The 25739-nt window shown below is 38.8% G+C and overlaps 1 protein-coding gene across 10 annotated transcripts in view; it reads left to right on the top strand.

The window, feature by feature from the left end:
* Window positions 1-25739, top strand: part of C2CD5 (C2 calcium dependent domain containing 5) — a 73761-nt gene that overhangs the window by 33944 nt on the left and 14078 nt on the right. For all 10 annotated transcript variants that reach the window (XM_040967695.1, XM_040967703.1, XM_040967741.1 and 7 more), the window contains 12 exons: window positions 5874-5988; window positions 8981-9076; window positions 10338-10529; window positions 12442-12628; window positions 15458-15622; window positions 20322-20462; window positions 20922-20985; window positions 21351-21412; window positions 21620-21718; window positions 22179-22268; window positions 23061-23148; window positions 24105-24191. In XM_040967695.1, coding sequence (XP_040823629.1) covers window positions 5874-5988; window positions 8981-9076; window positions 10338-10529; window positions 12442-12628; window positions 15458-15622; window positions 20322-20462; window positions 20922-20985; window positions 21351-21412; window positions 21620-21718; window positions 22179-22268; window positions 23061-23148; window positions 24105-24191 — 1386 coding nt within the window. The remainder of the gene's footprint in view (window positions 1-5873; window positions 5989-8980; window positions 9077-10337; window positions 10530-12441; window positions 12629-15457; window positions 15623-20321; window positions 20463-20921; window positions 20986-21350; window positions 21413-21619; window positions 21719-22178; window positions 22269-23060; window positions 23149-24104; window positions 24192-25739) is intronic.

Below are 25739 nucleotides of genomic sequence, written 5' to 3'. Positions count from 1 at the left end.
AAAGATTTATTTTTTTATTATCTTTTCATTGGAAAGGCGGATATACAGAGAGAGGAGAGACAGAGAGGAAGATCTTCCGTCCGATGATTCACTCCCCAAGTGAGCACAATGGGCCGATACTATGCCGATCCGAAGCCAGGAGCCTCTTCCGGGTCTCCCACGCGGGCACAGGGTCCCAAAGCTTTGGGCCGTCCTCGACTGCTTTCCCAGGCCACAGGCAGGGAGCTGGAAGGGAAGCGGGGCTGCCGGGATTAGAACCGGCGCCCATATGGGATCCCGGGTGTGCAAGGCGAGGACCTTTAACCACTTGCGCCACCGCGCCGGGCCCGGTCCTAAGACTTTTTACTGTCCTGTAGTAAACTTTTACTAGTGAAGAGGCAAGATTCATTTTTAGTTATTTGAAAGTCAGGAGAGACAGAAAGCTTTATCTACTGTTTCATTTCCCACATGGTCAGGACTGGGCCAGGCTGAAGCCAGGATCCGGGACCTTTGTCTGGTCTCCTACGTGTGTTCAAGAGCCAAACACTTGGGGCATCTTCTACTGCTTTCCCAGGCACACTAGCAGGGACTTGGATTAGAAGTGGAACAGCTGGGCTTGGAAATCTAGTATCCACTTGGGATGCCAGCAGCTTAAAATGCTGTGCCTCAGTGCTTGGTATAATCCCCTATTTATATTTTATTTATTATTATTATTTTTATAAAGATTTATTTTATTTTTTATTGGAAAGGCGGATATACAGAGAGGAGAGACAGAGAGGAAGATCTTCCGTCCGATGATTCACTCCCCAAGTGAGCACAATGGGCCGATACTATGCCGATCCGAAGCCAGGAGCCTCTTCCGGGTCTCCCGCGCAGGTGCAGGGTCCCAAAGCTTTGGGCTGTCCTCGACTGCTTTCCCGGGCCACAGGCAGGGAGCTGGAAGGGAAGCGGGGCTGCCAGGATAGAACCGGCGCCCATATGGGATCCCGGGCGTGCAAGGTGAGGACCTTAACCACTGCGCCACCGCGTCGGGCCCTATATTTTATTTAAGTAGAAAATTTTTGTCTTAAGAATTTATTTTTATTGGAAAGTCAGATTTACAGAGAGGAGAAGAGGCAGAGAAGCATCTTCTTTTACCGGATTCACTCCCCAGAGGTCCATAACAACCAGTGCTGAGTTGTTCCGAAACCAGGAGCCACTGGCTCCCACATGGGTGCAGGGTCCCAAGGCTTTAGGCCATCCTCGACTGCTTTCCCAGGCCACAAGCAGGGAGCTGGATGGGAAGTAGAGCAGCTGAGACACAAACCAGCAGCCATATGGGATCCCAGCACTTGCGAGGGAAGGGTTAACCAATTGGGCCATCATGCCAGACCCAAATTAGAAATTTTTTTGTCTAATGGATGTTTGTGAAATGTCTGCCATGTTGGGTACTAAAAGGAATACACATTCTGAAGTAAGACAGACATCTGTTGATGCAAATAATCTAACCCAGTTCTTCCAGTTGAAATGTGTACTGTATTATGTGAGTATTAGTTAAGTGGAGTGAGCTGATGGGCATTCTTGGATTTGAATTCTGATCTTCTCAACAGTTATTCTTTTCACTTTATCTGAGAAGTAACTTCTGAGCAGATGTACGGAGATTAAGTCTAAAGTAGTTAAGCAGCTTTTGATTCTCAATACTTAAATAATCTAGGAAGTCGGTAAAAAATATTCAGGAGTTACCCTTTCTGAAAACTGTTTTCAGGTATTTAGGAACATAGATTTCCATGGTGTCTAGTAATAAGATCATTGCTGTATTAGGAACTTTTATTTGTTCCAGCTTAACACTTTATCTCCTCTTGTTCACTTATAAATTAGATTGAAAGGCCATTTCCTTTTTTTTTTTTTTTTTCATTTAAGGAAGTTAAAAGGTTTTCCAGGTCTGAGTTGTCTCCAAGAGCTTTGTAACAATAGAAGTGTGTGATTGAGTTCATAAAGCAGTATTTGTTGATTTGTTCATTTCTTTACTTTCTGAGAGATAGAGTTTTATTTTAGAAGTCTTTACCAATTCCACCTGCACTTCACAAGCATGATAAAATAATAAGCAGATGGCATGACATCAAGCTGTGGCCATGCTCTAGGAAGGTAGCAGTGTAGTACAAGTGAATTAATTCTGATGTCAACCCATATGTGCCAGCATTAGCCCTGAAGGAGGCTTCAATGAAATATTTAGAGTTCTGTTCATGCCTACAGTAAAAAAAGATTAGTGATATCATATATGCACAGTTTTTGACCTGTAGAAGAAAAGCAAAATAATATGAAATGTAGCTTGTATAGCACTTAACTTTTTAAAAGATTTATTTGTTTTTGTTGGAAAGTCAAATTCACAGAGAGAAGGAGAGATAGAAAGAAGTTCCATCCGCAGGCTCACTCCCCGAGTGGCCACAGTGGCTAGGGCTGAGCCGATCTGAAGTCAGGAGCCAGGATTTCCAGGACTGCTAAGCAGGTGTAGGATCCCAAGGCTTTGGACCGTCCTCGACTGCTTTCCCAGGCCACAAGCAGGGAGCTGGAAGGGAAGTGGAGCAGTCAGGTCACAAACCTATGCCCAGATGGGATCTCAGTGCATGCAAGGCAAGGACTTTAGGTTGCCCAAGGACTCTAGGTTAATGGGCCCATAATAATTAACTTTTAAGTTCTCTTTAAATGACTGATATCTTTGTGATTACTGGAAGGAGCATAGTATTTAAAGTGAGGAGGTTTTTTTTTTTTTTTCCTTTCTAGACATCTATGACATCTTATTAAATGTGATCTCACATCTCAGCTGTATATCTTTCAAAGAACTAAATTTAATGTGTAGCAGGTGCAATTGCCATCATTTTTTGAGCTAGTCTCTTTTGCCTTTTTAAAAACTATGATAGAACCTCAATTTTGTGTGTATCATATAGTGAGTAATACAATTCAGATTCACTAGTCTCGCATAGAAATGTAATAGCAGTTTTAAACTTCTAAAAATTGTATTGCAGAGCTCAAATTCTATATTTCTGAGTTTTTGTTGGTAATAAATTAGGCTGAAAATTCTGTAGCTTACCTTTAGCACGAGTGTAATATAGGCTTTGAAGATAAATTTAACTTTTCTGTAGTAATAAATAGTTTAATTTTAATCCAGAAGACCTTAAATTTAATAGTCCAGAAATAAAAAATAAATACGTGTATATATATGACTTAGAGAGCGCGTCCTTTGACCTCGTTTCTAGAGCTGAGATGATTAGTGCTAGTACAATCACTAGTGTGTGATGAACTGCTCCCCACTGTATGCTTGCCGGCTGTCACCTAGCTCCAGGGCCATTCCTTTCTGTGACCATTTCAGTGAGCTGCCATAGTTTTCGGTCCGTACTGTCACCTGATCCAAGCATGCGCCCAAATATCCACTGTTTCTGGCTCCTGTATGCTGAATCTGCTTTGCAAACCCTCTGTTCCTTGAGCTTTTGCTGTAACCAAAAAAAAACCAAAATTGAAGAACTACTCTGGAGTGTGGACATACGCCGTTTTGCTTCCCAAGCTCCCATGTTATGTAACTCTTGTTAGCTTTTGATCACAATTGTACATAGTTTATGAAATACAGCGATGGCATCCTCATGCGCAGTTGTGTGGCTCATGTGTCGAAATAAAGGCTGCTTGTGAATTTGTCAGAAGAGTATGAATGCTCCACTTGCGCTGCATTCAGCTTCTTGTTTTTTGTTGTTGTTTTTTTTTTCTTTAATCAGCCACTTACTCTTTCATAGTGTTTGGTTTAATTATCTAATTATTTTGTGTGTCATACTAAGGTAAGTTTGATGTAAATATACTTTGTTTGCTCTGTGGTTACATGTATCTCACAGGAATTACACCACTTACATATTTTTCCATTAAGACATGCTGGCCATTTCTAGTAAATGTGTTTCCAACTTAAAATTAATAGCCACCTTCATTTTTCTTGGCTGTTAAAGCAATATTATAGATCATTTCTTGTAAAATTAATTTCTCAAAAAAGCTGTCATATCTTTACCAATGGCACAGCTAATAGGCAACCCTAATGTGAGAAAATCTATTCCTAAAAAAAAAAATACAGTTATTTGCTCTAGAAAATAATATTTTAAACTTTCAGGTTTTAAAAAGTAAGTAGCAGATCTAGTTTAAGAAAAAAAAAAAACTTTCATGGAGTTTTCTTAGGAAAATAATTATTTTTCTAAGCTGAAATGCATTTCTTATTCAGGATGTTTTGCTTTCTGTCAAGCATAATAATTGATTAGAATTCTTGCCTGAATAATAGCTTGATTTAGGATTGACAAATCCCTTTAGGCTGTGATTATGTTAATGCATGTACAAACTGAATTACGAAGCTTGTCTGTTTTAGAAGGGAAAGAGAATAGATTTTAAAGCATATTTTTGCTGTTAAATAAACATTTCAGCTAGCAATATGAAGAAGTTATGTAATTCAGTATATATAAATATGTGCAAAATAAGGTCATTTCATTGTTTTACATATTTCTTAATTCGTAATACTGATTGTTCACACCATATTGTAGGCTTTTCTATTCCTTGTTTTTTTCTTTTTTTTAAAATCTTACACTTTGGCTTTTTCCTCAGTGTTCTGAAATCTGCATTTTTTTTTTAATTTTCTTATGAAATAAAATTTTAGGGTAGTCCTATCTTGGATTCAAAGCTTTAATTCAAGAACTGCCTGACATCATTTGTAGTGGCTTTGATCTCATTTACTCCCTTGCTGAGGTCCTCCTGTGGGAGGAGACAAAATCCTATCACAGAAATGTGAATATGCTAAGCCTCTAAATCTGTATTTACTTTGCTGTCTTCACTATTTTACTAGTGAGTATAATTCTACTTTTTCTACTTCTTTGAAAAATATTTCTTGAGAATTCTTCAGTTTAAAAATAGAAAGTATCTAGACTGTTTTTCAGTTTTAGTATTAATCATTATGTGGAAAATTTGCAGTTCTGTTGAAAGTTTGATGTAAATAGCTTCCTGTTGAAAGTTGTTTAAGTAGTTTGGTGTTTCAGATTATTCACAAACAAGAGTTGACCAGAAAAGAAACAAATTAGTAACTGTTTTACTTTTAACATCTTTGATTAAAAAGCTACTATAGTTTGCAGTTAGGAGCGAGTGAGGCCCGTGAGTGAGGCCCGTGAGTGAGGCCCATGTTTCATGATAGAAACTCTGGGGCTGCCCTGATTTTTTGGGTCTGAGCCTTATTTTGTTTTTTAATTACAAAACCATATATGGAATTTATAATGTTCTGCCTGAAAGTTATCCTTATATGCATTAACCAAATTGTTAGTATTTATCTTTTAAGTGTATTTGCTTCTTATCTTTTTTTTGTTGTTGTTGTTGTTCTGATTCTCAAGTCCCTTGATTTCTTGTAACTGTTTTAAGAATATCATCTCTACAGATACTGGCTACAGATGGCTTCCTCTCTTTTAATGTTGACAAATCTTTGCCTTGAAAAGAACCTCAAAAGTAGTATTTGACTAAAAATTAGGCACCAGGGTGTGAAATCAGAACTTAAATTTATGCATATGACACACAAGGTGTCACTCCGATGAGAGACAGGTTATCCTCCTAATCAAGATCAGAATCCAAAACTCTCATCCACACTCTAAGTTGTATCTACTAAGATACATTTTTGTGGGTATTACTTAAAGAAATGAAGCAGATAGAGCTTGGTGGTTTAATTTTAGTGATCGAGTTTCAAATATTAAATTTTACGCTTTTTTAAGACATAGTGTTTAAAAGATGTGAGATTTAAAAATCTGTTATAGAACACTTTTTAAAAAATATCCCCTAGTATGTTTATTTTAAACATTTCCTATTTGTATCAATATGCTGTTGAGTAGTGAACTGATTTGAAATCTATTTTTCAGATGAACCAGAAACTCGAGATGCATGGTGGGCAGAGATCAGACAAGAAATCAAATCGCATGCTAAAGCGTTAGGCTGTCATGCCGTGGTGGGCTACAGTGAATCCACTAGCATCTGGTAAATAGCAGCTCGATTTTCTGGGTGCATAGTTTATATTGTCAGTGGAATGAGCAAGAGCTTTATGTCAGCATATAGGAAAAAGACTAAGGAAGTGATTAGGGTTAAGTATCATGTGTTATGTTTGCCACTTAAACATTGTGACACTTTGGGAAAGTTGCTCAGTTACTCTAACCTCCATTCTGTAAGGTTTTCAGTGACTGAAAGAAGACATTATTCTAGCACCTCCCAAGTGTTAACTGTAGGCCTGTCTCGCTGGAGTTTGTGGCACTGCTGGGTCCCTGCACTGGAAACTTCGGAATTCTTGCTTGCTCTGTTGGAAATGAACTGCCAGATAGACAGATTGTTCACTTATCCTGTTTCCTGCCAGCAGATCATCCCTCCTTACTTGACCATGCTGTGAAAGGGCCTCCTTCCTCCTGACCCTAGGTTCCTTCTCCTTGTTAACTTTGGACAGCCTAGCTCCTGCTTTAGAGCCATGCCATCCTAGTGTTCAGACTCCTCCAGCTTCCAAAGGTTTTCCCACCTTTCTTCATAACGTCCCTGCTCTCTCCTCAAGTTGCACCTGACAATGTAGTACCTCAAAATCCTCTGTCTCCGCTTGACCTGTAGCCATGTTCATTATGGCCACAAGCTATCCCACTTGTACTGCAAAATTTTATTCTTAGAATATAACATAATGTTTTCCACCAGTTTTCTCATTTCCACTTAATTTTTTTTGACCTTTGTATTTTTAATTTTAATTTAAAGGAAAAGAGACACAAAGAGATTGTGCATTTGCTAGTCCACTCCCCAAATGCCAGTAGCAACCAGGACTGGGCCAAGCTGAAGCCAGAAGTCAGGAACTCCTTCTGGTCTCCTGAATAGGTGTTCAGGACCCAAATATCTGAGCTATCTTCTTCCTGCTAACACCTAGGATCTGCTTTAGCAGGAAGGTGGATCAGAAGCCAAGTAGCTGGGCAAATCCACCACACTTACATGAGTTGTCTTAAGTGGCATGTTAACTGCAACAAATGCTTGGCCTTGACACTTAACCAAGCATTTTCCCAGTTCTTTAGTAGATTTGCTGGCTGTTTTGGCACCCTTAAATACTACTTTTGCTTTTCTGCTCTAGAGATAATCATTTTTGTTGGGGAGAAATGATTAGAATAGAGTAAATGGGTCTTAAAGAACCAACTAATTTATTTTAGCCCTACTCGTTTGCCTGCCATGTATTACGTCTTTGTGCTGTTCTAGCTCCATGGTAGCTGTCCCATTCATGTTAACTGCTTCCTTTTTTATGCTTATTATCCTAGCTTATTATCTGCCTGTTCCTCCCCAATAGGTCATCTTGCCTCCCTCATGGATTTAGTCTCACACACTTTCCAGTTTTACAGATACCAGTATTAAAGAGTACAATTCTTGCTGCCAATAGATTGGCATTCTACTGGAGAATTATGACAAATATAGTAGATGTATGATTTATATACTTCATCCTGCTTTTGGATTCCAGAGGGCTGAGGTGGGAAACAGGATTGTTACAAGGTGCCACTGGAGTAACTGTGCTTTAATTGAATCTTGGAGGGTGATATGGATCCCCAAAGCCAAGAGAAGCAGTATGGGGTTGGGGTTCAAAGATAAGAAGCGTAAGGTGAGATGTCAGAGGCTTTGCTGTATCCTCAGCAAGCTGGGGACACGTGCCAGTTGCAAAATTTACAAATTAGTCCTATTAGTATACTTAGAAGTTTAAATTCAACTGTCAGAAACTATTTTTTCCCTTTCTAGACCTCAAAATTTTGTATTTAAATCCTATCAAAAATGTTTGTATTTATGTCCTTTACTGTCTTCCATCCAGTCCACTTAGTGGATTCATCCTTTTGACATTTGTTTCTAATTTTAGAACTCCTTGGTTCTGAAACGCCCAGTGGCAATGCTTTATTCCTTAGGACTTCTTCTGTGCGTGACTACCTTATAAAAAGCCTGGCTGCTCACTTACAGTCCAAACGACTTTTCCTTCATCTCCTCTTAAGCCTCTCTGTGCCGTGCACATCTTGTTTCTAGCATTTCACCCTAGGCTGCTGTATTTCTCATTTGCCTTGGATGATCACATGTAATAGCAAGGCTGTTCAGAGTTTTTGGGCTTCCAGTTGGACCCTCTCTGGGTCTCCCATGCAAGTTCAGAGAGCCGGGGACTTGGGCCATCATCTGCTAATTTTCCAGGCCCAAAGAAAGCTGCATCAGAAGTGGAAAAGCTGGGACAGTCTTTTAAGAATTTATTTAAATTTTAATTAAACCACAGCAGTACACATATTAGTATAGTTATACCTTGTAAGAATTATGTCTTTTTAATGTGCTATTTGAGAGGCAGGGCGAGATAGAAAGAAAAAGAGGGCACAGCCATCTGCTGGACCTCTCCTCTGATGCCCACAGAAACCAGGCTTGGGCCAACCAGAAGCCGAGAGTCAGGAGTTAGGAACTCAGTCCCTTCTCCACTGGGGCTGGCTGGAACCGGCTGCTGCAGCATCCCTGTTTCCTCCTGGAGTCGGCCTTGTGTGGAAGCCAAGAGCCAGGGGCTGGAGCTGCAAAGCATCAAACCCACGTGTTCTGATAGGGGACAAGGATAGCTTAACTGCAAAATGAACATTCACCCCAAAGTGATTTCAATAAGTTGTACATCATTTAAAGAGTATTTTAGTATAGAATTGTTGTTAGATTCAACAGTGTAGTTCAGTATTGCTTATGTTTGGAAGCATTCTCATCTTTCAGACTTACTATCTCACAAAACAAGCTATGGTCAGTAATACTATTTCTTTTTTAATTATAAAGAATTCTTACCTCAGCCATTCTAATAAGTCCTTCTGTTTTGTATCCTAAGTTTAGGAGGTAATCTGATGATATCATCTACAAGTTAATAGCTCGACCTTCAATTGTCATTCTTGTAATAATTTTTATATTTAGTGTTTTCCTAAGTTTCCTTGACCAGTGATGGGTGTTTGTGTTTTTTCTTTTACAGTGAAGAGGTCTGTATTTTATCTGCTTCTGGGACGGCGGCCGTGCTGAACCCCCGCTTTCTGCAGGAGGGCACCGTGGAGGGCTGTTTGGAACAAAGGTTATCATGGCGGCCTGGCTTTTTTCCGTAGGGAGGGAGAGATTGACCTTTCTTCCTTTCTCGGAGTTCGGGTAGTTCTCTGTGTGGGTGGCTCATGGTAGAACAATGCAGAAATCAGAACTGTGTTGTGCAGTGCTGTGTCTTGTAATGCTGGCAACAGAGAGAAGATTCTATAAATTATTTCCAACCAATTAAAGAATCATAAGATCACAAAGTATGTACTTGATAAAGAGTAACCTGCTTACTAGCTTACTACCCAGCTGCCTACAGTGACCCTGGTCTGGGCTGAGGCCAAGTCAAGAGCAAGAAACTGAATCTGATGGCCTGTGTGGATGGCAGCCTCCCTGTCCCCTGAGCCAGGCCCGAGACTTCCCAGCTCCTGTGGTAGCCGGAAGCTGGGTTCAGGAACCAGGCCCAGAGCTGAGCTAAAATACTGAACTCAGACATCCTTAGGGGAATGTAATCAAGCAGCCTAGCCCAAAGTTTCAACTGAGGAAGTGTTGCTTTAGATTAGGGATAGGTAAGATACATGTCTTTCTAGACTCTAGATATGATGTTATGAAAGGCTGAAGTTCAATTTAAAGATTCAGTCTGTTTTTATTCCTGTTGTCTTGATTTTATCAAACTTCATGAATGAGAAATAGTTTAATCATTGTAAGATGAAGTCACAGGCAGCGCATAGCAACATGTGTGTCACAGTGGATTTGGGTGTTTCATTGTGGTGTCTATGATTTGTACATCATTTAGGAAGCAAACATTTTACCTTTTCAGAAATGCTCAACTACTCATTGGGAAATAAATTTTATAGTGGGTCTATTTTAACTTGTATTGTTTTAATTTTTATGCTAATTCCCTCCCCCCCCAATTTTTAGATTGGTTAAGCCATTTTTTTTCTCTTAGGCATTTTTCTGTGGTTATATTTGTCAGCTGGTAGGCAAATGATATCTGTATCATCCAACTGTTTTTTCATACCTTTCAGAATAAAAGCTTTGAGACAGTAGCAATCTGTCAGGTGTAAAGCCTCAAAGAATCATTGCTGATAATGGTCTCCTTGTAGTAGCTGTTTGTCTTATAGGAAAAATGTGAAGTTCTGATATCAGGGTCATTTATCATTCTTATTGATCAGAGTGTTACTCTTATAGCCTATTGTGGTAGAATTATACAGTTTATGCATCAGTACTATACATGTACATGTTTTTGAAAAAAAATCAGTAGATTATTCAAGAATGCTGTATGTTTTTTCCTTAATGTGTTTATATAGGCTTGAAGAAAATTTGCCTGTTGGCTGTGGATTTTGCCATATACCATATGATGAACTGAATATGCCATTTCCAGCTCATCTCACATATTGCTATAACTGCAGGAAACAAAAAGTTCCTGATGTTCTGTTTACCACTATAGACCTCCCAACAGATGCAGCTGTTATTGGAAAAGGTTGTCTCATTCAAGCAAGGTATGTCTGTGAAGGCAGTATCTAATATTCCAAAAAAAGTATGAAATGTAGAATCATAAACCTGTTTGATTATAGCCAAGCTGGGCACTTATCTCCCAACCTTGTATTTTATTGCATGCAAAAATTGGAATTAAAATATTCTTGGCATACAGTTCAAGTAAGTTTATATGCAAAAGCAAATTGTAAGAATTTAAATTTGAATATTTATTATTATGCAGATGATTAATTAACCTGCTATGGGCTAGGGAGTTCCTTTTATTCTTAAAGATTTGTTGGAAAGACAGGGTAATAGAGACAGAGGAAAGAAAGATCTTCCATACTGGTTCACTCCCCACATGAGCACAGTGGCCAGGACGCTGGCTGGGTCTCCCACATAAGTGACATCAGTGTAGATACTTGAGCCTTCTTTCTCAGATGCCTTAGCAGGGAACTGAACTGGAAGTAGAACAGCTGGAATTTGAGCTGTCGACCATATGGGATGCTAACAATATAGGCAGTGTCTTTTCTGTTGTGCAACATCACTGCCCCCTAAGGGCTAGGCTAGGAATTTGACTGAATGTTAACTTGGAAAAAATATAGTTTACGAAGTTGGGAGGAGCGCATACCTATGTGGGCCCCAGATCAGGGTGGGGAAGGTCTAGGTGTGGAAGAGGATGGGTAGGATAATGTTTCAGTTTTCCCACGTGGCAGGGACCCACGTATGGGAGCCATTAGCTGCTGCTGCCTCCTGGGGTGCCTATTAGTGCCTGCAGAAGAGGCACAACTTGTACAGAGGTGTCCCTAGCAGCATCTTAACCCTTGTGCCAGTTGCCCACCCCATTTGAAGTTCCAGCTCCACTCCTGCTCCTGTCTCTCATCTAGTGCACACTCTGGGTAACAGCAGGTGATGGTTCAGTGACTCAGGTGCCTGGGTCCCTGCCATGTGTGTGGGAGTCTCGGACTGAGCTCCTAGCTCCTAGCTTCAACTGGGCTTGGCTTGGCATTCTGCAGGCCTGTGGGGAGTGAACAAGGACATGGAAGATCAATCTTTCTTTCTCCTCTCCTATGTATGGCTCTCTGCCTTTGAAATAAATGGAAATAAATAAATGATTTTATAAGTCAAAAGAAAAAGTAGTTCCTTCTGAAACACTCTGGAGAAGTATATCTTCAGTTGTGTAGGCACACTGGAAAGAGCTGTAGCTGTCTAAAACGGGAGCTGCATGACACAGCTGGTCATCTTCTCTTGAAGTGTCCTGGATTCCACAGTGTTGTACCTTGTGTTTCCCTGCCTGTGTGTAGTCTTGGGCTGCCCTGTGGAGTCCTGTTCAGAGACCGTCGCAAAGCTCTGTGTGGTTAGTCATCAACTCCTGTGCATCTCTAAGCTTCTCCAGGTCTGCGACACCTGCATTTGTGGCGGGAGGCCAGAACTTCCTTCAGAGCATTAGATCTTAGTCCCTCTCTGCTTCACTGGCCGTGATGTTCTAGCCCAGGCATTGTGCGCTTACTCCAAGCTGAGTTGCTTTCTTGTTAGCCCCTTCAGCTCTAATAAATGGTACCTTTCTCAACCCAGTTTCTCATGCCAAATTTGATGTTTCTGACACTGTTTCGTGGTTATCCTTCTCTCCTTCCATATTCATTGCAGAGTCATGTTCAGTTGTTCTTTAAAAGTATGTTTCTAACCACATGCAGTTATGGAACCCAAGATTTTCTCTGATGATTTGGGTCAATATTTATTTCATTTATACAGATTTTTAAGCACGCCCATTGTTTATTAAAATATAGCTTAGTGACATTTACACAGAGACAAAAGTGGAAAAGAGATTAATTTTATACTTAAAACATGTAAATATAAGAAACATTTTCTGAAAATGTTAGGAATTAAGCATTTCCTTAGATGGATATTGTGCACTGACTGAATTACTCTCCTTAACAGATTATGTCGCTTAAAGAAGAAGGCACAGGCCGAAGCGAACGCCACAGCTGTCAGTAATCTCCTGCCGTTTATGGAGTATGAAGTGCACACCCAGCTGATGAACAAGCTAAAACTCAAAGGAATGAACGCCTTGTTTGGGCTGAGAATTCAGATCACAGTGGGTGAAAATATGTTGATGGGCTTAGCGGTAAGTTGAGGTGTTTTGTTTTGTTTTCTGTAGTTGTAGGAAATTCTATTATATGTGATTTAAAGAACCTTCTAAAAAGATTTCCTCTAAAGAAAATGGTGTTTAAGTCTTTTAAGTGTTGGGGACCATTGAAGCAGAGCAAGATCCTATGTTGGGCCTCGCAAACTTCAGCGGACTGTGACCGTAGTCTCGTTCCTGTTGTGTGTGTCTATGCCCTAGACGACTTCTTGTTCTTCTTTTTCTTAAGTTTCATTCATTTGAAAGGCCAAGTTACAGATTGAGGGAGAAATCTCCCAACTGCTGTTGACTTCCCGGATGGCTACCACAGTGGGAAGTGAATCAGGCTGCAGCCAGGAGCCAGGAGCTTCTTTGGAGTCTACCATGTTGGTGCAGGGATCATTCTCGTTGCTTTCCCAGGAACATTAACGGAGGACTGCGTTGCAGGTGGAGCAGCTGGGCCTCTTATCGATGTGCCGTGTAATGGGATGCTGGCGCTGCAGGCGATGGCTTAATGTGCTACCCCATAGCACCAGCCCCTCAGTGGTCACATTTCTAAATTTTTCCTGTGTAGGCTACACAGTGAGATGGCTGTCATTGCTCTGGGTTTCCTGATTGTTTATGAATCACTCAAAGCAGGGGTCCCTGGGCACTGCTGGCCTCTGGGGCAGGATAGCTCTTCAGTGCAGGGCTGTCTTGCTCATTGCAGGTTGCTCAGCAGTATCCCTGGCCTTTACTCACTGGGTGCTTAGCCACATACCTCCAGTGGTAAAAAGCAGAGTCTTCATATTGCCACATGTTCCTTACGAGAGCCCAGTCACTCCAGGGCGAGAAACGTGTAGTAAAACAAAATTCAATTTTAAGGGAGCTGATAGAGCAAAACATGGGAAACAGTTCAGTAGAGAATTAAGCATCGCCGTACATGTTCCTCTGTGGCCAACAGTAGTGTGAGAAATAAAATGTGTTCCGTAAACTGCTGATAGAATACAAGTTAGGGAAAATCCCTGTCTGTGCTTCATGCCTGCCTCGGCCTGTTGGAAAATAAGTTCTGACTAGAGAAATGTCCACCAGGAAAGTTGGGACAGCCTCTGCAAGAGGCCTGGGACCCAGGGGATGAGGGACCTGCACTTGTCTATTGATCGGGTGAAATCTGATCAGTAATACTTTGGCAGTCTCTCTTGTTCTGAACACTTCACTAGCCAGCATTTCGGTATATGTCCCTGCCATTTTTTTTAGACTTATTTGTTTTTATTGAAAAGTCAGATATTCAGAGAGGAGGAAAGACAGAGAGAAAGATCTTCATCCAATAATCCACTCCCCAAGTGGCCGCAATGGCTGGAGCTGAGCCAATCTAAAGCCAGGAGCCAGGAGCATCTTCCGGGTCTCCCACAAGGGTGCAGGGTCCCAAGGCTTTAGGCCATCCTGGACTGCTTTCCCAGGCCACAAGCAGGGAGCTGGATGGGCAGCGGGGCCACCAGGATTAGAACCAGTGCCTGTATCGGATCCTGATGTGTGCAAGGTGAGGACTTTAACTGCTAGGCCAAGCAGTTACAAGGCCCATGACTCACTCTTGTAAGGAAGGACTCCTGTAATTACACTGAGCCCATCTGGTCAACACAGGGGAAAGTCTCCATCTCACAATCTCATGTTGTATAAATCAACAGGTTCCTGAGATTAGGATCACGGCATCTTTAGAGTAGGGGAGGAGACTGCTTGGGCACACACAGTGATCCTAGGAGACTGGAAAGCTGACCAGGAAGTAGAAATGAAGAAAAGACTAAAAGAGACATAGTAGGAAAGTTGTAAATCTTCGTGGCTCCGTGTTTTCACCATAAAAGAATATCAAAATAATGAAATAGAATCTGCATCGACACAACACATAGGATGCAATAAAGCATGTCAAACTCTAAGAACATCACCTGTTCCCTCCGTGCTAGTCCATAATGTTAACCACAGCAAAGAAAAATGGAAGAAAGAAAAGAAAATCTAGCGTCTGTTCTGGCGTAGTGGCATAACAGATAAAGCTGCTGCCAGAGATGCTGGCATGTGTAATGACAGTAACATTTCAAATGATTCAGAGTTAGTGTCTTTTCTCTCCTTTTCTACCCTGTTAAAGTTAATTTGATGTTGAGTCTACTGTTTTTAAACCTGCTTGTAATTCCATATTTAAATACAAATAAGTATAGGAATCTGAATTTAGCTTGTTTTAACCCAAATTTCTCCAAATTTTCTGGTATAAATAATGTATCATAACTGAAGGAGAAATTAATAGTCAGTTAATTATTGAAAATAGTCTAAAGCTTTTTGTTCTTGTTATATGGAGGAAGGGTAACTTTAGAGTGAGAATCACGTAAACTCAGATCTCCACATTTATTGACTGTGGTCTTGAGTAAATTTTGTGTCTTTTCCGAACTTAAATAATTTTATTTACCTTGCTTATAGAAGTTTTCCTTCTACTTTTGCCATTGTGAAAATTATCTACTTATTGAGAAACATTTATTTTCAGCAACGTTTTTATTTGTTGTTTTGCTCAGCTGTGTTTTATTTATTTGTTTATTTATTTTACAATAAAGAGTTAGACTAGCACTGGGTGAACACAGCCAGGTTTACCCCCATTTTATGGTTATCCCGAAGCTACTGATGTCTTGCCCTGAAGTAGCCAGCCTCAGTTTCCAGTCTGACCTGTCCTTGCCTTCCAGAGATGGCCTGTGCATGTTTTTGGTGAACATTTTGTTCTTTTTGGGTAAAAATGACTGTCTCCCGAAACAGGAATGCTAGCCGACCAGCTCTTGTTGGTATGTTACTGTGATCACTTCCTGTTGCTCTCACCAGTCTGCTACAGGTGTGTATCTGGCAGCTCTCCCCCCACCTGGTGGCATCCAGATTGCTGGGAAGACTCCAAATGATGGCACCTATGAGCAGCACGTCTCTCACATGCAGAAGAAGATCAATGACACGATCGCCAAGAACAAAGAGCTGTATGAGATCAGTCCTCCTGTGAGTGAAATGAGCCTGTATTTGACCACGACTTGTGTGTTGAGATGTTGTTGTAGTGTATGTTTTCTTGTTGGACACTGAAGACATACACATACATCGATAGGCTTTTGATTTTTGTTTCTTGCCGATTACTACCAGCAGAATGAAGTACTACCATTGCTGAATTCTCTGCGCCTGGAAATGTTTCTAATAATAATGGCTGATCAGTAAATATCTGTTGGGTGATTTAGTGGTTTAAATGCTCTTTTGTGATTAAAAAAAAAAAAAGATTACCTATGGTTAAAAATGTAGAGTGCAGTTTTCTGTTACAGGTACTTTCTTAGAGTTTTCTGAGAAGCCACTTTGATGGTCATTCCCCCGATGTCTATCACAAAGTTTCTCCCTTACACATGGCTTGAAGCCACAGTATGAATTTAGAGAAAGATGTGTTGGAGTGAGAATAAACTACTATGTTTTTCTGAGGCCACTGGAATGAGAACATCAGTTAAGTTATTTCAGCCGTTCCATGAAAACTAATGAGCTACCTCTGTGTTATGCAGTTTATATTTCGTAGGAGGGAATAAATATATTACACTCTTAAAACATCTAGCACATAAGGCTCTCATATATTGATGACTGTATTTCCACGAAAGGACTCATCAGGTTATGAGTAATGTGTTTTACTCATTTTATATACTGACCACGTTGTAATTCCTTACCATAAAATCTCAGAGCTTAGCAGTCAGTGCCCATAATTCATCACGAGGCCTCTGCACACATTCTAGTTTTGTCATTAATTTTGTTGAGCAATGTACACCCACCCTGCAAAGCATTTAAATCTGCAAGTGTGGATCACTGTATTCCTTCTGTTAGCTCCAGCCAAAGTAAATGCTATTTGATTTTTTTTTTCCTCTCACTACATTGAAAAATCTTTTTAGTGTAGAGGTGCAGTACCACTTGATGAGACTTATAGGGATAGTTGAGGATAACAAAAGCAGACATAAAACTTTTACAGTAACATTCCTAGTGATGAAACCCTGATGATAAAGCTGAAGTCTGCACTCAGGTGACAGGATTCTCATCTGCTATTTGGCTATAAAAGCAAATGTAGTATCTTGCAGGCAGACATTTCAAAAGGCAGCTCCTCACTTAGCAGTGGTCAAACCCAGGCAAAAGGCTTTATCTTGGAATTGCTGCTCTTTCTCACGTTGTAACTGCTGTAATGTGCATCCTGTCAGATTTATGTATGGCAGATTAATTTGAAATGCAAATAAGATTAATGGATGTGCAGTTAGGTCACAAATCATGTTAGGAAGCTGTGCAGCTGTTGTCTTTTATCTAAAGTATACACTAGTAATTAACATTTAAATCTATAATTTTGAAAAACTTGAAATAGTTATTTAATGACACTGATGAATTAATACATAGGAAAAATGTCTTTTAGTTCACATTGATATAAGTACTTGGAAAACTAAGTGTTTCCTTATGTAACCGAATTCCAAAATATAGAATTGAAAAATTTAGGTCCCGCACGATAGTCTAGCAGCTAAAGTCCTTGCCTTGCACATGCCGGGATCTCATATGGGTGCCAGTTCTAATCCTGGCAAACCCACCTCCCATTCAGCTCCCTGCTTGTGGCCTTGGAAAGCAGTTCAGGACAGCCCAAAGCCTTGGGACCCTGCACCCGTGTGGGAGACCCAGAAGAAGCTCCTGGTTCTTGGCTTTTGTGGCTGCTTAGGGAGTGAATCAGTGGTTAGAAGATCTTCCTCTCTGTCTCTCTTCCTCTCTGTAAATTTGACTTTCCCATAAAAATAAATAGTTTTTAAAAAAAGAGAAAAACATTTAAAATCGTGATCTTACACCGTGAAATTATTACAGACTTAATGGATGCTGAAGTAAAATAAATATGACAAACATTTGCAGCACTAATTATTACATGGAAAAATCGAAGCAAAAGAAAGAGAATACAAAATTGTTTCAAAAGCATGTTTTCCATAAATTGGTAACCTCAGTTTCAGTGCCTAACAACACTAATATTCAGGCATTTTATAGAATCTTTGAAAATATATGGATTATGAAAATAAAAGACAGCCTATGGAAAAATCCAAACCTAGAGGCACATGACAATTTCTTTCAAACAGATAATAGCAAATCATTGACCAATAGAACTACATTAAAATTGCATATATAAACAAGGTGTGTGGGTCAGCTAATTCCTTATTTAGGCAATTAACTAGATGTGAACATGAAATAAAGATAGGGACTAATACAAAAATGACATGTACTGCTTAAAGTCCTTTCTTGTCCATAGATGAGGAGTATATTCCTGTAGGGTATAGGACAAGGACTATTTACTTTTACTCATTACTTATTTTGCTACTTCTTGAACATTACGGCTAGTGGTACATTAGCCTGTAATTCTAATGTTATTGAAATGGTACTATAAAAATTAAAAAATTAAAAAAAGAATGGAAGGAAGGAGACCTGAATGAAGAGGTGAGAAGGGAAGAATGTATGGTTTTCCTAGAATTGTAGACATGGAATACATTCTCATTATATTATTATATTATTTATGAAATAAAAGCATCAATTTATGAAAAAAAGGCAGAGTAAAGTATTCATTATCTTCCATATCAGTAATTAAAATACACTTACTGGTCCCAGTTACTAAATTAGCTCACCTATAAAATACCATGGAATGAAAAAAAAAACTATACTGTACAATACACAATATTAAAAATAATAATTTTGCTAAGAATACACACCTTCTATTTGTATAGGGAGGCTCAATTTTAAAGAGATCTGCTTTCTCCTAATTAGTCTATTATATTTGGTTCAAATTAAATTTAAACTGCATTATTTTTTCCAACTTGCAATATAGCTAATCAGTTGAGAGGAAAAAGTACAAGTATAGACAGGAAATATTTTGCAAAAGAGAAAAGAAATAGAGCTTGATGGGATAACTGTGACAGTGGAAATCGTCAGTTATTAAAGTGTCATCAGAATGGAAAGTAAGATTCAGTCAATTATAGGTAGAGATACTAATGGTGAGGGCCAATGTGAATAAAAATGAAAATGAATATTTAATTCCATAATGGTACAGTAACGCTTTCAAAGGAAAATAATTCAAGACTACAGTAAAAGGTTGTATTTTCAACACATAAATTCTATACAAACAAAAACCAAAATGTCACTTTAAAATAAAAGGGAAAAACATGGTATTTTCATTTACAGTGAAAGGTAAAATGGTCACATCCTTACACAAAAATGTATGCTTACAAAGCACAACATAGACCACTGCTAAAGATGATTTCACTTAATATTTACATATCACAAAAGAATTATTACAGTGCATTGTCATTATTTAAATATGGATGTTATATGTGTACACACACGCTTAAGAGATGAGCTAGATTTCAAACTCTAGATGGATTTTCTCCAATTAGTGGAACTCCAGCTAAAACATAGTCAGTCATTGAATATGTTTAACAATGGCAGTTCCAACTAACAAGGTCCATTGCACAGTAACCCTGCAGCTAGCGCATTGCTCCTGCAAAAGACTGATGACAGCAATTTGGTTATGAATGCTATATTTTAGCAAATCTTTGCTGTTAGACCAATGAAATAAATTGCTCACACTTCCTGCATTGGCTGCCTCAGCCAGCTGTTGTGGACATTTGGGGAATGGCTGGTGCATAGGAACTCCCTCTGTGTCTGTTCTTTGTCTCTTGAATAAATAAAATGTTTAAAAAGTTAAAAAAAAAAAGGGGGGGGAAGGAGGGAAGTTTCAAAATATTGTGGAAGGAGGGAGTTCAGTGGTGCCTACCGAGTGCCTGCTGCATGCCACCTCATGGGTTCTTCCTTCTGATGCATGTGACAGGCAGCCAGTCAGAGCCCCGGTGCCTTGGGGCCTGCTGCCCTTGTGGGAGAGCCATGGGGAGCTGCTGACCCCTGACTCCTGATCTGGCCTTGTTCTCTCTGTTGTCTATCCCCTTCTGTCACTCTTTGAAATTTCCAAGGCAGAGTGACTTGGTGGGGGATTCGGAGTACATGTCTTTGGTCTGCTGGTTCATTCTGCCAAGTGACCATAATGATGAAAGACCAAACCAAAGAGCCAAACCCTGAAACCAGGAACTGCATCAGGTTCTCCACATGGTTGATAGGAGCCCAAGGACTTGGGGTCATCATGCCCTCTTAGTTACATCAGCAGGGAGCTGGATCAGAAGTTGGAACATATGGGACTTAAACCCTCAATCTTTTGGGATGCTGGTGTTGGTTGTAGGTGATGCTGGTGTTCATGGAGGTGGATTACTCTACTAAGCTGTAATGCTGGCCCCAGTGAATAAAATCTTTAAAGATTGTATTTGTAAGAACTGGTAGTATAAGATAAATTGACTTCAGAAGAAAAAACCTGACCAATCCAGGCATGTTTAGGTTTGTTGTAGTGTTCTCTCTGTGTACTAGCTGTGTATTACTAACTTTGTTGCATCTCTGATGGTTCCATACACACACACATATATATACATATACACACACATTATTGATTGTATTGATATTGTTGTCAAGGCATCAGGAAGTCATGGATAGTTATAAAGGTTATACTTAAATATATGCTTTATGGAGTATGTTTCATAGTATTTTCTCGGTGAGTTTTCTACTAATATGAAAGTTTAAATCAAAAGCAAAAAAGTCTTATGATATGAACTTTTATTTGTTCTAGGAGATATCTGAAGAGATTATAGGATCACCCATCCCAGAACCTAGACAACGCTCAAGACTTTTACGATCTCAATCAGAGAGTTCTGATGAAGTTACAGAATTAGATCTTTCACATGGAAAAAAGGATGCTTTTGTTTTGGAGGTAATAGTGCTTTCGACTGATTTCTCAGATGTCTTTGGAAGGCACACATTTCAGATTCAGATGCCAGGTTGATGTGATATTTTTCTATCATTATAGCAGTTATAAATATAATATATACATATTATATAGAAATTTTACTAAACCTGAAAATGTTACAAATTGAATGATGGAATAAGTCAGTTGGTTCTCAATGTGTATGTCTGAGTAATATTAAAATGTGCATGTAGCATTTGGTGTTTGGAAATTCTGAAATCAAGGAATTGTGAAACCTGGAACAGATCTGTTTCAGACAAGGGATGCCTGATCTGCAGTATTGGACCATTGGAGTTATTTTTGTAGACATATTTTCTCACAGATATTTTTCACTTAGTGGATAATAGCTGTACTCATATTTTTTATTTTGCTATTACTTTTTAAAAAATGTTGTACTTCTGTAAAAGGGGCACATTCTCTTTTCAGATTGATGACACGGATGCCATGGAGGATGTACACTCCCTGCTGACAGATGTCCCCCCGCCCTCAGGTGACAGAGAAGACCACTTTGCACATGAAACCAGTTCTTCACTACCTTTACTTCCAAGGCCTTGTCTTAGGGGCACATTCTGTGGCATGCTTTCTGCCCAGGACTGAATCATAACTTAAAGAAATAATTGAGTTAGAACTACTGTAGAAATAATTTTAATCATTTTGCATCTATACATTAAAAAAAAAGGATGATGCCTTATTCGAGTGATTTAAAGACTCCTGCAGCTATGGAAGTTTTAAAAAATGTTTTTTTGGTTAGCATTTCATATAGTAGTAATGTTATTCCTTAGCATGAAAGTCAGTGGCACATGTTTAGTTAAAGTCAATGATGTATCATATTCTAATTACTATTTATTTTGACAGGCTTTTACAGTTGTAATACAGAAATCATGCCTGGTATAAATAATTGGACATCTGAAATACAGGTAAATCTTACACTTAGTTTTAAGGGATTATCACATTAATTAATTTTGTATTGTCCCATCTAAGTATCTGTTTTCTTTTTTACCTGTGTATTACAGGTTTTTTTGTGCCATGTTTTAGTTGTAATTGTTGGTTATTGGCAGTTTTATCTACTGGTTTAATATTCAGCTAACAATGAAATGATGTATTTTTTTTCTCCCTCTATTCAGATGTTTACATCAGTAAGAGTAATCAGATTAAGCAGCCTTAACCTGACTAATCAAGCTCTCAATAAGAACTTTAATGATCTCTGTGAAAATTTGCTAAAGGTAGGAACCTTGTGACAGACTTTTGTTTAAAAATCTTAAGGACTGTGAAATTAAAGAAAAGTAGCTGTATTGTTTCTGATACTTTGTACGGTTGTGGGCCAAGATATTTTCATGTGTCCATCCTTTATAACTGTCATCAAGTCAGATGGCAAAGTTGTCTGCTCCCCAGTGTATTGTACTATTAGAAAAAAACTGCTTGAGTCAGGTAATAGCTTTAAATATCATAAACACCTGCCTTATGTTTACAACTTTTTTAAAAACCTACTTTTTGCAACTTACTAACATATGATTGTTACTATGTTTTTAAATTGTTGCTTACTTGAGAATAGATGAAATAGAAATGGAACAGTTTTGTGTTAATTTTTTAACTTTCCAGTTGCTATAATGTACATCAAGAAAACTGCTTTTGTAAATTTTAAAGTGAGAAAAAGTGCCGTTACTCGTATTTTCTGTTGTGCAGAGCCTGTATTTTAAACTGCGGTCTATGATCCCCTGTTGCCTTTGCCATGTAAATTTTACGGTATCTCTGCCTGAAGATGAATTAATTCAGGTAATCGAGTGACTCGGACTGTTATTAGAGAGGTTTTCCAACTGTCATCCCTCCTGTCTTAATAGTATAATTTTTCTACAGTTAGGAACAGACAACTTGAGAACACAGGGACTTTGCCTTGGAATATTTGAAAACTTGTGTTAGGCCAAACCAGGAATTAATGAGGGTATGCCTCCGTATATACGGTAGAAGTGTGCCTTTTCTTTCTCTTTTGAAGATTTTTTAGTTTATTTGAAGGGCAGGTTTATCGACAGAGTGGAAGAAACAAATCTTGTGCTTGCTGCTTCACTTGCCAGGTGATGATAGTGGCTGGAACCTGGCGAGGCTGAAGCCAGGAGCTTCTTGCTGGTCTGCCGTGTAGGTGCAAGCCCAGCTGCTTTGGCCATCTTGCTCCTTTCTCAGAGGACAGTTTTAGAGAGCTGGATCAGAAGTGGGACAGTTGAGACACAAACCAGTACCCATTTGGGATGCTGTGATCACAGGTAGCGGCTTAACATGCTGTGCTACAGCTCCAGCTGCGAATGTCTGTTTCATCAGGAATTTTTCCAGTCCGTATGTATTTTTCAGAGCTCTCCTTAGAGATCTCTTTCTGGAATATCTAACTTTAGCTATGCATGTTGGGCTTAGTTGTGTTTTGGATATTTAGTTTTGTGTGTAATTGTGATCAAAGAACTTAACTAGGAAAGATGGATTAGCAAAATATGGTAGCTTGTTCCTGAGTATTGAGAAAGATTAGTAAGAAGCTTAATTTTGGCTGTGATGTTTGCTAATCATATTTTTCTATAACTCTAGGTTACAGTCACAGCAGTTGCGATAACTTTTGACAAAAACCAGGCATTACAAACCACAAAAACACATGCTGAAAAGTCATTGCAAAGAGGTGAGCCTGATAAATGCGAGGTACAATTGTGTTTGTCTCGCTTACAGTTCAGGGATAAGATGTGGAGCAGAGGTAGACTAAATACCCTGTTTTTTGTAGAGATAGAACTTTTTCTGTCCATCTTTATTGTCATAACCAGATGTGTAAATGTATGGCCAAGTTGATATTTCTCATACACCACCAGGTGCTAAAATGGTGTTGACATAGAGAATGCTTCTGTTTGCAGACTAGGGTGATAACATTGATTCTGCAGTAGTTTAGGATACCTGTCCTAAGATGTCTGGCAGGGAGCCTATGTGATGAGCAAACTCACATTGCACCAGGTTGCATTGCACTGGAAATGCTCTAATATTCAGCATATTCAGAGAGTGGTCCTTTAGCCACTGCGATTTAGAAAGAATCATGTTTGAATTACCTTAAATAAACTCATATTACTGGAAACTTTGCTTTGAAGGTAAGAGAGGGAGGGAATACCATACTGTCTCAACTTTAAATTATTTACTGACTAAATATTTTTGATTTGTCCAGAATTTCGTAAAGTTGATTGTATGCCATATGTATGGCATTGGTGAGATTTGAGCATTGAGTTTGTAGCAAAGAGGTATATATTAAATGTGTGTGCAGATATACATCAAAGACAATTGATCATAATTGGTTTTAAATATTATAGAATCTAGTAAAGTATAAAGTGTAGGGCTTTTTATTTGTATGATATTGTGCTAAATGATTTCAAAGTATTAGTCTTTTAAAAATCTCAAAAGAGTTCCTAGCAGGTGTGATAGTGCCACTGTCTACATTACTCAGGTTGACGTGTCTCCTTGGGAGAAGCTAAGGAGACAATAACCAGAATAAATTGGGACCGGGGCTACCAGATAAAACGTACTTGATGCATTTAGTATGTATGTTACCACAGGTTCTTCGTTAGTAAATAACTGGGGTGTTTCTTGCCTCTGCAGCCTCTACGGACAATGAAGACCTTCTGCAGTTTCCACTGGAGCTCTGTTCAGATTCACTTCCTTCGCATCCTTTTCCACCGGCGAAAGGTTGGTTCCTTAAAGCAGAGGCAAACACGAATCCTGGCTTCCAGACCGTTCTCTGCTCATGATTGGCAGTCTGGTGTAGTTGAGCTGAAGGTTTATCCTTCACTCTCCACTGTATTTCTCTCGATGTTTGTAAAGAGGACAGAGTAATGTTCCTCTCCATTTCTCAAATACTTTCCTGGTGTTACTAAGATAATTTTTCATATGATAGCCCATTGACATACCTCAAATGTATTAAATTTTATTTTCAAAGATTGGAATTTCCCAGCATAACTTTTCAAATATAATGTGCATATATTTGACATTTTATATCTGATAATTTTTCCACAAAAATTAAAGCTTTATAAGGACTTGTGAGTTTTCATAGAAACAGAGTGGTTTTTTTTTCCCCCAGAAGATATGAGGAAGGATTTTAGGTGGGGGAGAGTGTGAGAGAGAGATGAGTTTCTCACCTTAATTTTTTACTGCAGTTGATGAATATTGTTATGTACTTAAAATATACTCAAATTTTCACATGTAAAACTAATGATCCTTTAGACTCAGCAGATTATTTTTGATCTATATCTTTTTTGTAGAAAATGTCAATTCTTTTTTTCCATTTTAATAATATTTCGGCATAATTCTTACTATAAAAAGGTTCAGAATTACTATACTTTGTTTTATAAAATTACATTTTGATAAATGTGTTTTACTTTTTCTTAAATATTTTATTCTGAACAATTATGTGTTATTTAAAATAATCAACCCCTATTAATTTTTATATTTAATAATGTGGAATTATTTTAGGATTTTTATTTGTGAGTTATCTAATGCTAAATTTGCATATGGGTATAGAATGATTTTATTCTTATTTTATCCAGGCCAATCAGATCTTAGTTGAGTTAGTGCAAGGCCCATGCACATCTTGACTCATATTACTCAAGATGAAAGCTGCTTTCACATTCTGAACCTGTTGACACTGAGGCCTTGGTACTCTTTGCTTTTTTGTCATTGTCTAAAACTCTTTAATTTAGAGCTTCAGAGTTTCAGTCTCCTAAGATGAATGGGTAAAGAAATTACATTTAGAATATAATCCGAGTTCAGATCCTGAATTAAATGTGGTTTCCAGAACAGACAGTAGAACTGTTAAACATCGTCCTTGAATTCACGAGGTTGCAGGTTGTTTGCTTTTATCAACACCTGCTTTATGTAGAAATGGATTTCTGAGAGTACCTTCCGGTAACTTCCGCGCATGACTGTGTTTATCCTTACTCTGCAGAGAAGGCTGAGAAAAAAGTAAAGACCCACCAGAACCTGTCAACAAAAACATGGGTTCAGTTACAAATCTGTAGGACTAAAAGTTACAAGTTTAAACTGTGTCATTTATTGAGGCACACTGAATAGTGCGGCTCAGATTTAAGCTCTGAAGGCTTGCTTAGTCTATTTTGATAACAGCTTCTACAAAAATTTTCAAAATGAATTTTCATAGGTAATTATGACTAGTATCTACGTGGCCCTTAGTATGTTTTTTGTGAAGTGATACTTTGTGAGGTAAGAACAAGAATAGAAGAA

Source organism: Ochotona curzoniae, unplaced genomic scaffold (genome assembly GCF_017591425.1).
Source record: "Ochotona curzoniae isolate NIBS_2020 unplaced genomic scaffold, NIBS_Ocur_1.0 contig_1482, whole genome shotgun sequence".
Classification (NCBI taxonomy): domain Eukaryota; kingdom Metazoa; phylum Chordata; class Mammalia; order Lagomorpha; family Ochotonidae; genus Ochotona; species Ochotona curzoniae.
The sequence above is the reverse complement of the archived record's forward strand: the minus strand, read 5'-3'. Positions and strand labels throughout refer to the sequence as shown.